This window comes from Lissotriton helveticus, chromosome 1_1, assembly GCF_964261635.1.
Source record: "Lissotriton helveticus chromosome 1_1, aLisHel1.1, whole genome shotgun sequence".
Lineage (NCBI taxonomy): Eukaryota > Metazoa > Chordata > Amphibia > Caudata > Salamandridae > Lissotriton > Lissotriton helveticus.
Window position 1 is genome coordinate 1056343000 of NC_136057.1, and position 17756 is coordinate 1056360755.

At 48.1% G+C, this 17756-nt stretch overlaps 1 protein-coding gene across 1 annotated transcript in view; it reads right to left on the reverse strand.

Annotated features, from left to right (window-relative positions):
* LOC144820703 (natterin-3-like) overlaps nt 1-16769 on the reverse strand; it is a 51137-nt gene extending 34368 nt beyond the window's left edge. Inside the window, exons 1-2 of the mRNA XM_078677954.1 lie at nt 16664-16769; nt 13976-14081 (exon numbers count right to left, since the gene is read on the reverse strand). Coding sequence (XP_078534080.1) covers nt 13976-14081 — 106 coding nt within the window. The 5' untranslated portion in view covers nt 16664-16769. The remainder of the gene's footprint in view (nt 1-13975; nt 14082-16663) is intronic.
* Between the last annotated feature and the right edge of the window lie 987 nt (nt 16770-17756).

Consider the following 17756-nt stretch of genomic DNA (forward strand, 5'->3'; position numbering starts at 1 on the left):
TTCAAAGAGAAAACGTGAAGAAATTTGAACCAGCAAGACGCAAAGAAATTAAGTTCTCCCAAGACGCCACAGCAACAGTGCCACATTACAGAATTGTTATTGTATTAATTATAACATTTGGATAGCGCTTACTACCTCTATGTGGGGCGCTGATGCGCTTACTCATAGGGATAGCAAGGTACACTGAGTGCATGGTTGGAAATGCGTTGTCTTTTCTTTGAGTCCTTTGTTTAGTCTCACCGCATTCCTGCTGCTGCTCGTTCTGCCTTAGCTCCCTAATTAAGGTACTGCGCTGTAGTCCCCCAAGGCTCGATCCCACTGTGGGGATTAACATTTTTGGTTTGTTTTTGCCTTGTTATTTGTTTGCCTTCAGTTTAGCTGCCCTGATTGGCCTTGCCCAAATTCTTTTGCCTCCACTTTTATTTCATCATAAGCAATTGTTTAGTGGTAATTTCATTATTTGTTTTGTTTTTGTTTTGTTTGTGTTTTGCTGTTTTGACGCGGATTCTCCCGCCCTTCCTGCTGCTTCCCAATCCCGCCCTCCCGCCTCCTGCCGGCTCCTCCGAGGACTACTTATGAAGGCCAATGAGTGGCCCCTGTGAGTAACTCTTGACCTTCGTGGTCTAGTTTCGCCGCTCTCCCACTACCGCTCATTCTGCCTTGGCTTTCTGATTAAGTTACTGAACCCCTGGTTCGATCCCGCTGAGTGGATTCAACTTTTCGGTTTGTTTTTGCCTTGTTATTTGTTTACCTTTGGCTTTGCTCCCCTGTTTTGCTTTGCCTAAATTCTTTTACCTCCACTTTTATTTCATCATAAGCAACTGTTGAGTGGTAATTTGTTTTGTTTTTGTTTTCATGACGTATTGCTGTTGCAAACCCCGATTCTCCTGCCAATTCTGTCTCTTTGAAGTAGTGTGGCTCACTGGTTAGAGGCGGCAGACCCGAGAGCAGAGGACGGCCCGGGACCAGGGTTCGATTCCCGGCGCGGCAGGTTTCTGGACCAGGGTCAGCGGACTCGATAATTCTCTCGCCTCGGTGCCCACTCTGATCAGCGTTCACACTCGGCAACTCTGGGCATTAACTTGCCTCATCTTCACTAACGGCCCCACCAGACCGCCGGGGATGCCTGGTCTCACCCTGGAGATACCCATTAAGGGACCATCTCTCAGGGAAGCCAGGAAGGGTTTCGCAGCGGTCGAAGCGCCTTGGGACCCTACGGGTAAGTAGTGCGCTATATAAATGCCTATACATTTACATTTACATTTTACATTTCCACTCCTGTCCTCCTGCTGGCCCGTCCCACCTCCCAGGACTTCTTATGGAGGCTGCTGCGTGGTCGCACGCAGCAGGCGCACCACCAGTGCACCAAAGACAAACTTGTCTGCGCCCGTCAACGCCTAGACCGCACCCAGCCCCAGGACCTCTGGATCTTAAATCCCACAAAGCTACACAGCTGCAGACCTCCGAGCCCAGATGCACCAACACCCACTGCTGCTGCACATCACCACGCACTACCAAAGGACCATTCTTCTGCCGATACTGCAACCTCACCAAAGCACCAAAGCAATCAACAACACCAGAGACACCGCAAATGCAGCCACATCCGCCATATCGCCCGAGACCACCAAGTCACAACTCCAATGCATCCTACTCAACGCTTGATCAATTGGTAAACATGCCACGGAGGTCTGGGACACAATCTCATTCCTCACCCAGGATGTAATCTTCCTAGCTAAACCCCACCTCCGCACCAGACATCGCCACGTCCATCCCTGCAGAGTACAGGATACAAGATAACACACCGGGACCGAACCAACAAACATGGAGGTGAAATCGGCATCCTCTATAAAGACACTATGCGCTGCACAACATCCCACTTCACCGTTGCAGGACCCACCCACTTCAGCACCATATCGCCCTGAACCACGCCCGAGACTGGAAAAGGTATCAGAAGGTCAGTGGAACACCGCTCTCTGTCCCTACTTCCCAGTCTCTACACAAGACCCAGAATAAAAACGACTTCCTTTGGATCACAGAATGCTCTTACACCATCTCCCTGCCAAGACCGCCAAAGTCAAAGTACCAAGCAAAAGGCCTTACTGGTTCACCAAGGAACTGCACTCCACCAAATGCAACTGCAGGAAGCTAGAAAGGAAGTGGTGCATCAGTAAAAAAACAGAAGACCGCACCACCTTCAGGATCGCTCTCAACCAATACCCCCACCTTCTTAAAGAAACAAAAAAGAATTCCCTGGCATACCGCATTAAAGCCAGCACATGCCACAGCAAGGAATCATGAAGGAGTTCTCCAATCCCACAGCCACCGAGAACATTACACCCTCTAAGGAACTGCGCGACAACCTTGCTGACTTCTTCCATAACAAGATCTCAGCCATCTACGAAAACTTTGAACTCCAACCCTCTGCCACCAATAGCTTTAACCGGCTCACAACCTTGAAGACAAAATCAGAACACACGCTTAACAACTGGAACCCCCTCACCACACAAGACACTATCTCCATCATGAACGCTGTACATTCGAGAGCACCCATGGAGTCATGCCCCCACCACATTTTCAACCTCCAAGCAAGACAATCAGTGAAGTGCTCAGGAAAGTCCTGAACACCTCCATCACTGTGGCCTCCTTTCTTGAGGACTGGAAACATGCTGAAGTGAGACTATTTCTGAAGAAACCGTCAGCCGATCCAAAGAACGACTGGCCTATCTCTCTCCTTCCCTATCCAGCAGAAGTCCTTGAGAAAGCAATCAACCAACAACTCACCCAAATCCAAGAAGACCACACCTCCTGGACTCCTTCCAATCCAGATTTTGAGCTAACCACAGCACTGAGACAACCCTGATCGCAGCCACCGATGATATCAGAGCCCTCCTGGACCACGGAGAAATGGCAGCACTCATCCTCCTAGACCTCTCCACTGCATTCATCATCATCTCCCATCACATCCTGATCAACAGGCTTCACCACATAGGGATCCAGGGAGACGCCCTGAGATGCATCACCTCATACCTCACTGGCAGAACCCAGAGGATACATCTCCCACCGCTCACCTCGGAGCAAAAAGAAGATCATTTGCGGAGCCCCCCAAGGATCGTCCCTCAGCCCCACCTACATTACCCCCCTGGCTGCCACCATCAGATCACACAGATTCAACATCATCTCATAGGCCAACGACAACCAGTTCATCCTCTCACTGTCTGAAGATCCTTCAACCACCAAAACCAACTTCCACAGATCCATGAGGAACATTGTAGACTGGATGAAGGACAACGGTCACAAACTCAACATGGACAAGAGGGAAGGCCTCATTTTTGGGAATAACACCTAGCCATGGAACAACGAATGGTGGCCTGCAGAACTCGGTCCACCCTCCACTCCGACAGACCATGCCGGCAACATCGGCATCATCTATGGCGTGTCAGCTACTCATGAAGAAACAAGTCAACACGGTCTCATCAACCTGCATCCACACCCTTTGCATGCTTTGTAAGATTTTGAAGAGGCTCCCAGCCAACACCAGAAGGATCTTTACGCAGACCCTTATCACCAGCTATGGACTATGGAAATACGCTCTACATTAGAATCACCGCAGGCCTCATGAAGAGACTCCATGATGACGTGCAGATGCTTTTAAGTGTCACTCATCTGGGCTCATAATGTCTGTCTAGGGCAGTGAGCCTGGTATATAGTTATGTCGTGCAATGAGCGATATACGATAAGCAGTGCTGTTAAGATAATCCTATGCATGATGAACTTAAAGAACTAGGGGAACAGGGCCAAAAAAGAAAGGGGGGTAAACTTGGACCTGAGTTGGAGTATCCTGTGAGACTGGTTCCGTGTGTGTGTGTGTATGTGAGTAGTCCCTTGCACCTACGCCCGCCACTCCATCTGCTGTCCCCCGGCCAATGCCTGCCCCGGATATCGTCATGCGGTTGGTGACAACAGGTCAAGTGTCTTTGAGTGGCTTGGAGATGCAGGACACAGGCGTGGCATCACTTGGGTAGATCAGGTGCCTGCAGGGGCTAGTCTGGCTGATCTGTACTCTGTTGTAGCGTTGCCAGGATTACATCCCAGTTTGCGGCTATAGGCGTTTTCCTAAGTCCCATGGTTTCTTCACGTCGGATCGCTATGCTCTCTGCTCTAGCCCATGCAAGAGTGGAGCGTCTCCATGCATTTATATGTGGGGGGGTTGGGCACCTTCCACTTTTTCGTGATCAGTCTTTTGGCTGTCACTATGCCCAGATCTAAAAACCTGGAGGTTACGTGTTCTACGGAATTTGTGTAGTAGGTACGCCGGCCAGTCAAAGGGTATGTCTCTCTCAGTGCAGGTGTGAAGTACGTCTGCCACCGCCCTCCCATATGAGCCGAGGCTGGTGCAACTCCAGAGCATGTGTACGAGATCAGCGTCGGGGACGACACATCTGGGGCAGGCAGAGTCGGAACAGTGAAAATATCTGTTGATTTTACAGGTGTGAAATATGCCCTCTGCGTAATATAATAATGTATTTGTCTGAATCTCATATTTCTGGTGATCTGTACTGGGCTGGTCAGTACTTGTGCCCATTCTTTGTCTGAAAATTGCCGGCCCAGGTCGTGCTCCCACTTGTGCCGAAGAGGGTCTAGGCTTAGCGCTGCATGCTGTCTCAGTGAGGGCGCCAACCCGCGCGTAAGATGTCTGCCTTGTTCCATGACGTGTAAGTATTGCACAGAGATGCGTTTGTGGCTCGGTGGTGAGGTCACCCCATTTCACTGTTAGCGTGGCCATCAGCGATCTATGCAGAAGGAATTGCCCTGCAGGGAGCCCTTCAATTTCTATTAATGTCACGTACGAAATGAGCGAGCGAGCCATCGCATTATAAGTCACCTGGAGTCTGATATCCTGCCTCATGAAAATGTAGCAGTTCAGCAGCTGCAAATACTGCCTGACCCCTAGAGTGTCTTCTAGAGGGAGCGCAGGGGCGTAGGGCGTAATGCTTCGGGTTATGCAGAGGCTTCTTCGATAGCATTTGTACACCACATTCAACATCAGGAGCTCCGAAGGTCGCGTTCGTGCGCCAGGATGAAAAAGCTTGAGGAGCTGGGTATATATGGTGGGTGCATGTTTGCCTTGTCGCCTTGCTGACGGTCTGCCATCCACCTGGCAATCCAATGGAGCTGGGCTGCCTGATAGTAGTATTCGAAACAGGGTGCTGCTAGGTCTCCCTGGTCTACAGCTTCTTTACCGCCACCCTGTGCCGACTGGGGCCCCAGATGAAGTCCCTGACCATCTTCTCTAGGGGGTGAAAAAAGAGGTGGGTATATAGATAGGCAAATTGGCAAAATAGTACAAAAACCTTGGCAAAGCCACGATCTTTACCAGTGCCACTCCTCCTGTGACTGCCAGTGGGAGCATGCTCCAGAATCGCATCTGGGATCTGATGGCAGTTGGTGTCCTGTCCAGGCTACTATCAAAGAGATCCAGCGGCTGGCGATACACTTGTATGCCTAAGTAGTGGAATGTGCCCTGATTCCACAGCACTCTCTTGCCACTGAGTACAAGCCCTGAGTTGTGATTGCCTTCGCCGAAGGCACATCAAATATGTCTCTGAGATAGACCAGTAGATCATCAGCATACAATGACACTGTATGTGTGCCATCTCCTAATGGAATGCCATCATGCAGATGTGACCTTATTGATTCTGCGAGTAGCTCCATCGCAAGCGCGAAGAGGAGGGGGGACAATGGACAGCCCTGCCGCATGCCTTTTCGCACTGGGATCGTGTCTGATATGTATGGCCCGTTTTCACCCTTACCACTGGATTTATATAAAGCAGGCGGGTCAGGTTCAGGAAAGAGGGATCTAGGTTGTATTTTTCAAGAGTGGGGAACATATAATCCAGCTCGAGAGAATCAAAGGCTTTTTCGAGATCAAGTATGAGGCAACCCGCCCTCAGCTACGCGCATACAGAGAAGGCTGCAACTCGGGAAAAGCGACGTAGATTGAGTGAGGTGTTTCGGGATGGCACAAATCCGTTTTAGTCCGAATGGACCAGAGGGGGAACAACTTGCGCCTATCTGTCTGCTAAGACTTTTGCTAACAGTTTGTAGTCGAAGTTTTTGTAGAGGATGGGGTCTATAGGAACTCATGTCTATTGGATCCCTATCAGGCTTGGGCAGTGATACTAGATGAGCTTTGCGCTTCGTAGGAGGGAGTTGCCCTGCTTCTACATCTGTTACTTAGAGAGCTTGATGGCGCGGCACTAGCGATACACAATAAGCTTTATAGTATTCTAGTGGGAGCCCATCGGGTCCCGGGGTCTTCCCTGTGGCCAAGGACAATATTGCCTCCCGGATTTCCTCCAGTGAGATCGGGTCGCTCAATATCTCATTATGTGCCGGCGTTACTTCAGGCAAGTGTATTTGGTCTAAGAAGGCTGCTAGGGTGTGTGTGTTGCTGCTGCTTTGGGACTGGTACAGTTGACTGTAGTGTTGTGCCATGGTGGTGTGAATGTTGCGCTGTGTATGTACTAGGAGCCCTGTGCTAGTGCGCAGTGCACCTATCGATTTGTGAGCATGTTCCTGATGAATTAGCCAGGCCAGAAGACGGCCCGCCCGATCAGCGGTGACATGAGCTCGGTCCGTGTGTGCAGCATAATTGTGGCAGCGAAGGCGTTCTAGGAGTTCAGTGTGTTCTGTGCGCCGCTTCTCTAGGTGACGCGCATCCCTTCCCCCTTCTTCCCCATCTATTTCATTTCTATTTTGCTTAGGCTAGAATCTAGCTACCTACGTATGCTCCAGGTCGCAACCATACAATGACCTCTTGTTGTAACTTTAAAGGCTTCCTACTCCACAAGTGTGTCCCCTGCTGTGTTTTCATTGAGTTCAAAATATCCTAGTAGTGCTGACCCTAGCATCGAGTGAAATGCTGGCTCTTCTAATGCTGCTGTTAAGAGCCTCCATGTGGGGGCAGGGGTGCGCTCAGGCTCCCAGGCAAGTTGCAGTAGTTAGGGGTTGTGGTCAGAATGTGCCCTGCCTAGGTACTCTATCAGATTGACCAGGGGAGCAACGCAGGGGATCCTATCACACGGTCCAGACGCACGTGCATTCTGTGCACCGCTAAATAGTATGAGTAGACCCGGGCGTCTGGGTTAATGGTGCGCCATATGTCTAAGAGTGTCCAGTGTGCTAGCCAGTCTGTGAGGGTCTGTGCATTGGATGCCACTGTCGTCTTGGTCAGAGGCGGCAACGACCTGTCTAAGTCTATGTTAGGCACAGAGTTAAAGTCTCCTCCAAGGAGCCAGGGGATCCCAACCCATTTGGTTAATATCTTTGCTAGGCTGTCTAGGAAAGATGACTGACTGATGTTCGGGGCATAGATGGAGCCTATAAGTATCTTTTGGCCATTAAGTCGCCCACTGACTAACACGTACCTTCCTTCTGGGTCAATTAGCACGTCCTTGCTTATGAACTAGATACCAGCTCTCACCCAGATGAGTACACCGCACGAGTGGGCAGAATAGCGTGTGCCATACACTTGGCCTCTCCATCTGCTGTGCAGTCATTCTATGCAATAAGCACAATTTGTAAACAAGGATAAAAATAGATACACAAGTGATTATAGCACCATTGTTTTTAATCACAACGTGTTTTGTATAAGAGTTATTCATAAAATGGAATACATATTGAATCACATTTTTAGTGTGCCCCTATAAGAGTGGAAATAGGGAGGGTAGTGCTGGGATAGTGAAAAGATAAGAACTTAAGAAAAGGTCAGCAAGACCAAACTACAACAGAATTATTACACAATAAAACAATTAATTGAACAAATATTTGAGACAGTCATGCCTCAGAAAAAATCAATAATAATAAATGATAAGGGAGGCTGAGCACAGGAGGGAGTGTCGACGTTTCGACCCAGTTGAAATGCAGGCGTGGATGAACCTTGCTAGAGGGTCTTCATCAGGACAGGCGTTGCACTTATGCCGTGTAATCTGGAAATATCATAACTTGGCTGTTGCCTATCTGAATGTCTGCCAGCTTGCGGATTTTTATTAGTATTGTGTCTCTATGACCCTCTAATTTACGACTTTGAATAGGAATGGGCATGGGGGGCTACTGGCGGGGGTTTCTGTGCTGGTACCTGGTGTGCTCTCTCAATAACAAATTGGGAGGACAGTATGCCAGTGGGCAACAGTGAACTGATCCAGGCTCTGTGAATTCTTCAGGTTTGCGTCCTTCTTCACCTTCTGGCAGGTCCACCCCTCGGCGTCCTCCACCTATCCTCCAACTCATGCACACGATCAATTAAGTCTTGTAGGGCTGTGGTGTGACTCTGTGCAACGAGTTTCAGCTCCGCGAGTGTTGGCTCCTGCTGGCGTACTTTCTCCCTCAGGTTATGATGATCGGCCCGCAGCAGGGTAAAATCCGGAGTAACTTTATCAATGTTTTACTCCAGTGAAGAGCGGGTTTGATCAAGTGTAGCTCCACTCTTGTCCACTGCCGCAAGCACTGAATCCAGCTTGTTGGAGAGCACTACATGTGCCACCTCCGTGGCGGTGCCGTTTTCCGTGGCCACCGAGTCTGGATTGTTGTTCTGTGGGTTGGGCTGCTGGGCAATTGTGCGGGGGCTACCCATTGCCAACTGTTATGCTCTCAGCATTTGCAAACAGTTTGGGTAAGTAGTATCAGTCATTCAAGTCGCAACTTCTCGGGTGCAGCGCTGCATGAGGACCACTCACATGTGGTCATTGTGTTATGGGACAAAGTGCTTGGTGGTGAAATTAGTGGTGGACTTTAAAGACCCTCCAACCATGTAATAACATTGGGAAACAAACATCAGTTTTATGTAGACTAAACGCAAGAGAAACATATTTAATCGAGCCTGCAGAAGAGTTTGAGGAGGACTCTGGCTAAACCATGTTTAAGTAACTCAGGTGTGCATCGAGCTGCTCTACAGGCAACACAAAGAAGAAAAACCAAGCTAAACCAGGCTGATAGAAGTCTGAGAATTGTGTGTTTTGAGTCACCGGGCAGTGAGCCACCTTCTGCGTGGGTCTCAGTATCTGGGAAATGGTCTAGGAAAGACTGGGGCAGTCCATAAAGACGTAGATGAGCAGGGAGCAGGCAATGGCTGGAATGCGCACCTCTGAAAGTGGTGAAAAGTGTTTTAAATTAATATCCTTCTTTAAATTCCACATCCATTTTCCTAGTGACAAGAATTATTTTCTATCTAGACACCGAAATGTTCCTTCTTCAATTAACCTTTTGCTGCTGACTGGGTTTAATCGATTTTCCTTCCATTGACGTCGCGCAGCAGAGTGTGAATCCACTTCTTCAGATAATACAGACTCCCACTTTCTCTAGTCAGGTGAGAAATGTTTATCTAGTTTTCGTTTTTAGGTCGAGCCTGGGCAGCGCATGCTGTATTCCAGTAAACCACCACTTGTTGTAAATAATTTTGTCCACCCTAAGCGTGGAAGGGTATACTCAGATGTGAGTCCCTTGTTTATTGCACCATCAGGATTCAAGCAAGCCGGGCCGAAGACTGCTGAAATGCCAGAAACCGGTCCCCGGAAGCTTGTTTCCTTCCCAGTGTAAGAATTGGCTTTTGTAGTCTGGTCTGCCCTGTTCCCATGATGCACTGGGCCAGGGACAGACTAATTTGCATACAGCCAGGTTCTGAAACTGGGATGGTGCAATGAGCTAAAAAACGGTGTTGGATCTAGCCCTGATCTCTTGACTGGGTGAGAGTATTCTGCTTAATTCAGAGACTCTGTCCATCACCACCCCTTGTTGTAAATAATTTTGTCCACCCTAAGCGTGGAAGTACTCAGATGTGAGTCCCTTGCTCATTGCACCATCAGGATTCAAGCAAGCCGGGCCGAAGACGGCTGAAATGCCAGAAACCGGTCCCCGGAAGCTTGTTTCCTTCCCAGTGTAAGAATTGGCTTTTGTAGTCTGGTCTGCCCTGTTCCCATGATGCACTGGGCCAGGGACAGACTAATTTGCATACAGCCAGGTTCTGAAACTGGGATGGTGCAATGAGCTAAAAAACGGTGTTGGATCTAGCCCTGATCTCTTGACTGGGTGAGAGTATTCTGCTTAATTCAGAGACTTTGTCCATCACCACCCCTTGTTGTAAATAATGTATTCCAGTAAAGACTTGAAGCTCCGCCCATATTTTTCATTGACTTGTGTCATTGTCCCTTATAAATGCTGGTTTCTGATTTGTTAATAGGCTTGTTAGTCCCTACTTAGTATCGCCTTGTCTTCATTTGTCTCAGATTAGTTTGTCTGTTCTTAGCGCCGGGACACCCCTTTGCCGGGGTAGCTGTTGCGCTTTACCAAATTCAGAATAGAATAGAATAGAATTTGTAACCTCCCATGAGGACTGGCCCTTTTACTTCTGTTGTTACACGAAATGTCTTATTAAGTCTGTAAGCACTATTTTCTTTCAAGAGTTTCTCCTGCTGCAGGCAAGACATGCTTTCCTGCAACATTCAGCGTGCCATGCGCGCTTTCACTTTCCAAGCAGCCCGGGACAATGGCGGCCGCTTCTTTGAAATGAAAAAGGTCTCGCATTTACAAGAATTAGAGCTTTTGTAAATGACAATACCTTTTATTTATGTGTTAATTATCAAAAGAGATAAATAAAATGCACTGTCATTTACAATGCCAATAGCTTAAACTCTAGGAAATTCAAGACCTATTGCATTGCAAAAGCTTGTTTAATCTCACGTCACTTTGCATTCTGCAGTTTGCTTGAGACTGCAGCCATGGCCCTGCGATGCTCTGATCATTCAGTCGCCATCACATGGGCAGTGGTTGCCCTGAAGCAAGGGGCGTGTGTTTCACCACACCCACCTGGGACGACATATCTGAAGTGGGTGGTAGGGAAATGTCGAAGAGGGCCAACGACACCAGGCCTTAAAAGCGGCAGCGGCGCCTCCATATGTGCTCCTGCCATGTTCTCCATGCACCCTGACACATTACTTTTCAAACACAAGCCTCCCCATTTCAGGAAATTCTCAGAAGACACTATAATGAGAGCAAAAAGATGGCCATGTACAGCAGTTAAGCTGAAGTCACTGTGTGCAGAAATAATGACTACCATTTTACGTCCACCTACGGTGTCGCATTTCAGAGTTCTTATCGAGGACCTTGATGTGTTGATTACTTCTTGATTCTATCCTTTAGGTGTAATTCAGTTTTTGATCCCCAACAAGGTAATGTCCATACCCAGTACCCCCGGACAGCCAGTACCACAGCTTGATATACTGGGGCAGGGTGAGCTGATCCCAGACTCTGGGCGGAGAGCAACGTTGTGATAATCATGCTGAATAGAGGCAGAGTTTATCACACTAGGCAGGAAACTGTCCAAGTTCATTGTACTCCAGGCATGGGCTCTTGGAGGCTGCAGTACAAGGGTCCTTGAAGGGTAAGCTTTGAAGTTTAGTAAATATGACCTTACTTTGAAAAAATTGTCATTTTTTCAGTTTGGCAGACTGCGTCGTAATAGCATGCACTACATGCTATACTATTGTGAAATATATGCTTAAATACAGGCACTAGAATGAACAGAGGTGTGAGCTAAAATGATGATATGGGGCACCTGGAGGACACTCAATTCAAGATTACATTGATATTGGTTTTAACACTTGATAGTTACCACGAACCCATTGTGCTGCACTCTCAAAGAGCACCGACAATTTAAATATTTGTTAACAGTCTGTGTGGATCCTGCCACATCTCAAGTCCTCTAACACAAACACCAACACCCACACTCAGGAACTCCCCACTCAAGAAGGAAGTGCCACTCACACAAGGGAGCACCATCAGGGAAGTGGATGGAGGTGGCCCACTGTCCCCAGCAATGAGAACAGCCACATTTCACATGTCCATCATCTCCATGTTACAGCTCCCCTTCTTGCTTGTGTGCCGAGGCCCTCAACATCTGTTATCATCAAGGACACAGAGCCTTATTTATTGGATTTTGCTGTAGGGCTGCTGCTGCACTGCCTACACCAAAGTGAAAGGGCAGGAATGCACCTAATTAATCAATAATGTGGATTCCTGTCCTTTCTGCCTGCGCTGACGACGTTTTGACAGCCTAGAGCCAATGTAGGCACCCTTGCACCATGGTCCAAGGATGCCTCCATTGCAGACAGAATTTGTTGTGTGCAGTAAGGGGCACATTCCTGCACAAAAACAATCCTACGAGGTGTTTTCCTCTTTCTATGTGTCTGCTGTAGAATGAGCACATATAGAAAAAGGGAAAAACTAGGAAAAATTAACATATTTCTTGTTGTTACGCCTCACCTCGAAAGGCGTACAGATTTGATGCTTCCCAAGGTTTACATCAATTTGAAAATCTGCAGCAACGTTAAATTCCATGGATATTGGGTGGGAACAGTAAGAATCCACTCCTGGGAAAAGAGGGTGTCTCCTCCGCAGTGGGGAACACATTTATGGTTTTAGGTCCCCTCACACACCAACAGGCCCCTTGGTGTCATGCTTCATCATCGGGGTCATCGTACCCCTCTACGGGGCACGGCGTGCTGCGACCTATGAAGACGCTGGAGCACTCGTTTGGACTATGTGTGGTGTAGGTGAGGGGATTATTTAAATTAATGTGAGTGTATAGTGGGGTTGGAAAATAGTGAAAAAATTAAAAAGAACCTGGCTCGTGGGGTGACTAAAAATTATTTAATGAGCCCCCGGGCTGGTCCTGTTAAAATTAGAGATGGGAGGTCTCTACGCTGACAATGTGCGTTACCTCCATCATGTGTGCGTCGACATGTTTCGGTGCCAAAGACACCTTCTTCGGGACGGGGTGCACAAATCCCCACCTTACTCACGTTTCTCTAACTGATACTAGAAATTTCTAATAAAAGTGAGGAAAAATTACAGTGCAGGTTATATACCTAGCAAAACAAGAAGAACGTTGTCTATTGATCAACTGTTTTCCAGTTGGGGATAAACCTCATGAGTCCATACATCAGGATCTGGTGTGCTACTTAGCACAATTTCTACGAGGAAATACCTCCTGATCGATCCCTTCGTGGCTCCGGTTATCACCGGAGCCACGAAGGGATCGATCAGGAGGTATTCATTTAAATAATCCCCTCACCTACACCACACATAGTCCAAACGAGTGCTCCCGCGTCTTCGTAGGTCGCAGCACGCCGTACCCCGTAGAGGGGTACGATGACCCCGATGATGAAGCATGACACCAAGGGGCCTGTTGGTGTGTGAGGGGGCCTAAAAACATAAAGGTGTTCCCCACTGCGGAGGAGACACCCTCTTTTCCCAGGAGTGGATTCTTACTGTTTATTTATGTATGCCCAGGGAGAATGAATCCATTCTGATCTCTCTCTCTCCCCCCTCTGTTTGTTAACTATTGCGTGGGAACACCCGCCGCAACACCCATGGAACGCCTCCCGGGCCCAGAGTAAGGCGACACAGCGATTTGCATTACGTTGCCTTATTCATCATTTATGAGGCCACTCAAAGCCAAGCAGGGTGACTTTGCGTGGTTTCATAAATCTGTATGAGAGCCCAGCTCCACGCTCGTACCACTTATCAGGGTGCAAAAGCGAAGCAGGGCTCTCATAAATAAGCCCACCAGAGCTCAAGGTCCAGGAGCACAGGAGGGAAAGTGAAGGTTTAGGACCAAAATGTAAAGTTTTACCAAGCAAAAGACAAACCTGGGCTGAAAACATTTGCTAAAGTCAATGGGGACCACTGCAACTGGTCAAAAATGTATTTGTATGCCAAGGCGGGAGGTGTGAATACACCTGTTTGAACCTCTAAAGTCTGCTACGAAAAGCATAACCCTGGAGGTTAGAACTATTAATGGAGCTGAGAGTCATGAGCTTTGAAGTAAATGTCACTTATACTTATTCTGTACACACAAGAACTCCCAAGGACTCCTGATAGTATTTTGTGTAAGAAGATACCCCAAATTGACCTGACTTACCTGTAGATTGCAGCTCCACCATAAAATCATGGTACTCTGGAAGGTGAAGAGCCTTTGTGCATCCCAAGAGCAGAACTGCCAGACACCCCCACAGCATGAGCTTCATCTGAAATGGTTTTGATCGAGAAAGAGATCAGAGCAAGCGTAAGGATACATAGGACACACAGAGCTGAAGAAGAAGGGACAGCGAAGAAGGACAAAAGAGAAGGGAGCGAGGGGAACATAAAAAAGAAGGTAGAAGGAAGGAGAAAAAGGGCAGGAGTGGGAAAATGCATCTAACTTGGGGGTAACCGGGAGGAAGTAAAGAGAAGGTACGTGTGAAGTGAGAACAAAGGACGGAGACAAAGAGAGAAAACAATGAAAATTAACACAAGATGAAAAAAAAAAGGAACAAGACTTACACTGCAAAAACACAACTGATGCAACAGCTTTATGTATTCAACAACTGTCCAAGGAAGCCTTACAAGATACTCTCATTCCCACTACATTCTTACACATTCATGGCTATCTGCTCCTGTTTTATAAAGCCACTCCGGCCCACTGCATCCTTACACATCCACTGTCATCCTTCTGTTTGCTTGGTTTGCCCTAAGTTGGCAGGGTATGCCCAGACGTGGGTTCCTTGCTCACTTTGCCACTGGATTCAAGCTAGCCTGGCTGATGAGGGGTGTTACCCTGAAACCGGTGCCAGGATGCTCGTTTTCGATTCAGGGAAGACCTGGCTTGGCAGTTGAGGCTGGACTGTTCCCTTGAGGCACAGGGTCAAGACTTATTTGCATATACCTGTGTCTGAACTGAGGTGGCGAAGTGAGCTAAAGAACGATGATGGATTCAACCCAGATCTGTGACTGGGGTAAGTGTCTGAAAAGTTTCAGTGCTCCGTCCATCATCTCCTTGTGTTTGCTTTGTCATCCCAGTGCAGGCATACACATCCACCACCACTGCCATATACAGCACCCTGCCCATTGCATCTCTGGAGTCATATCACTGCCATCTTAGCCTTAATCAGCTACATTTACCTGCTGCTGCTCTTTACAGCCACCACAGCCCACTGCATCCTTACATCGACATCCACCCACTGCATCGTTAAATAGCCACTGGCACCTCCTACTGGTTTATGCAGCAACCACTGCTCACTGCAGATTTAAAGAGATGTCCTTCACACTGTAGTATTACACATCCCCTGCGTCATACAGGCAGCCCCCTGACTATTGCAGCCTTACAGCCACCTCTCCTACTGCAGTCAAAAGAGCCACTCTCTGCTCTCTGCAGTCTTACGTCGTCACTGTTTGCACACTAAGGGCCTCATTTAAGAGAAATGACGCATCGCTGCGTGAAAGCAGCGATGCGTCACTTCTCAGTGCGCACTCCTTGCATCATGATTGATGCGTCATATTTATAATATGACGCATCATGTCGCAAGGAGTTACAGATACGTCAGTATTTCTGACGTAACTGTAGGCGCAAAAGTGATGCATTGCTGGAGTGTGTCACAAAAGTGACGCAACTCCAGCAATGTGTACTTTCACATGGGCAACTCCCATGTTGTTAGTGCTTGCGTCAGTCTTATGCCTGCCATGAAGCAGGCGTAAGATTTTGACGCATTTGTGTCCTAGAAGTGGCGCAGTGAAATCTTATAGATTTCACTGCATCACTTCCATGATCCTTTCGTGCCCCCTTGCATACATTATACCTGGAGCAGGCATAATGTGGCTCAGGGGTTTACAAAGTGACGCATCTACCTAGATGCGTCACTTTGTAAATATGGTGCAACAAGGCGCATTTTTTACGCCACTGGTGCGTCGCATAAAAGTGACGCACCAGCGGCGTAAAAGTGACGCATGGCCTCATAAATGAGGCCCTGTAATCTTACAATCATGTCCGACTGCTTCAGTTAAATGTGACGGTTTACTCGACCACTGCCGCCACGCTGCAGCCTCCACAGGGACAGCTCGTGGACTGCGAGCACACAGCCAGGTCGAATGAAACCTTAAAAAGCCACCGCCTGTCCAGTGCGGCCACCCTCGGGAGTCGTACACAGCTGGAGCACTGCACGGACAAGTAACGCGGACAGTGACCGCTGCAGTGCGCACTCCCCACAGGGCATGTCATGCTCACTCCACTGCGAGGGGCGGTCATTCCTCTGGCATTTACGCTGCACCCGACTCATAAAGTGTCGAGTCCTTGAAGTGCATGTTCTTCTCTCGCAGTTGATGCGAAGCCGGGAACAGGTATTCCCTCTTAGAGTGCGCTAGATGAGTGATTTCCCAGTCGGTTCCAAACACGAGGTAAATTGCTCTTACAGTCACAGACCTCGCCCTGCACGAGGTCGGCATTTACTTACCATCCACACGCGAGAAGGGTACAGATTCTGAGGAGATCGGCAGTGGCTACAGTCTCCACTGCTCATGGTGAATCATTCCTGCAGTCCATGCGCTGCACGAGACCAGTAACGGACAGCTTGTGCTCACCACAAGGAAGGTTCATACCTGCCACCTTCAGTACAAGGCGGCTGCCCAGTGATCTCCAAAGCCTGTACACTGCAGGAGATGAGCAACTCCCCAGAGGGGACAAAAATACCCCATGCCACGCACTGTGCAGGTGTCGGTGACCCCTGCAGTGTCTCCTAGGAGTCAGGCCTGCCCAGTGGCTCTGCAAGGGTCCTGCATTTATTCCCACATTGCTCACCTTGGTTTCCGCCTCTTCCTCAGGGACCTCTTTCTTTGGTTCTGTTCAGTCTCTGTTTGCAGCTGGCAGGAAAAAGAGCTTGAGGTGGGAAGGCTGCATTCATACCTGAACCTGCCAATTATTAACAACAAGGGACAGGCAAGTAACCAATGGGAGGTCAGTTGTGCATATCACAGTTCATCAATGCCCCGCCCCCTTCAGTATCATGAGCAGACGGGGGGGGGGGGGCTGTGTGGAGAATGTTGCAGCAGGCAATGAAGCTTTAATGAACCCTGTGGCAAGAGGGTGACTGTGCATGGGAATACCATGGGCAGACAGTAAGTGTGTAGTGGACATCCTGAACAGGCTGCGACTTTATACAGAATAATATATGGTCACACTGAGAATGTATACGGAATATCATGGATAGAGGGACTGTATGGAATATCATGGACAGATGGTAACTCAATATGAGACTGCTATGGATAGACCAACTCTGTACGGAATATCATGGGCAGACTGTAAGGAATATCATGAATAGATGGTAACTCATCATGTGAATGCCATGGACAGACTGCAACTCGATATGGAATATTATGGGCTGACTGAGACTGTATATGGAATATCATGGATAGAAGGTAACTCTGTATAGGAATATTATGGACAGACTGCAACGGTATATGGAATTTCAAGGGCAGAATGTGACTATATATGGAGCATCAAGCCCAGACAGTAACTGTGTATGGACTATCATGACAATATGGTTACTCAGTAAGGGAACATCAAGATCAGACTGAGACTTATCACTACCAGACTGTGACAGTGCATGGAATATCATGGACAGTGTATGACTGTATATAGAATATCATGGCAGCCACTGCGGCTTTATTGAATATTGTGGCAGGATGGTGGCTGTGTATCGAATATCATGGACAGACTGTAACTTTACAAGGAATATCAGTATGTGGATGTATTTGGAATATTATGATCAAACCGAGACTTTATAAGGAAACAGAAAGTACGTGTATCTAGAATATCACGGGCACAGATGAACTCTGTACAGAATATCATGGGCAAATGGTAACTCTGCATGGAAATATCATGGCCTCACTAA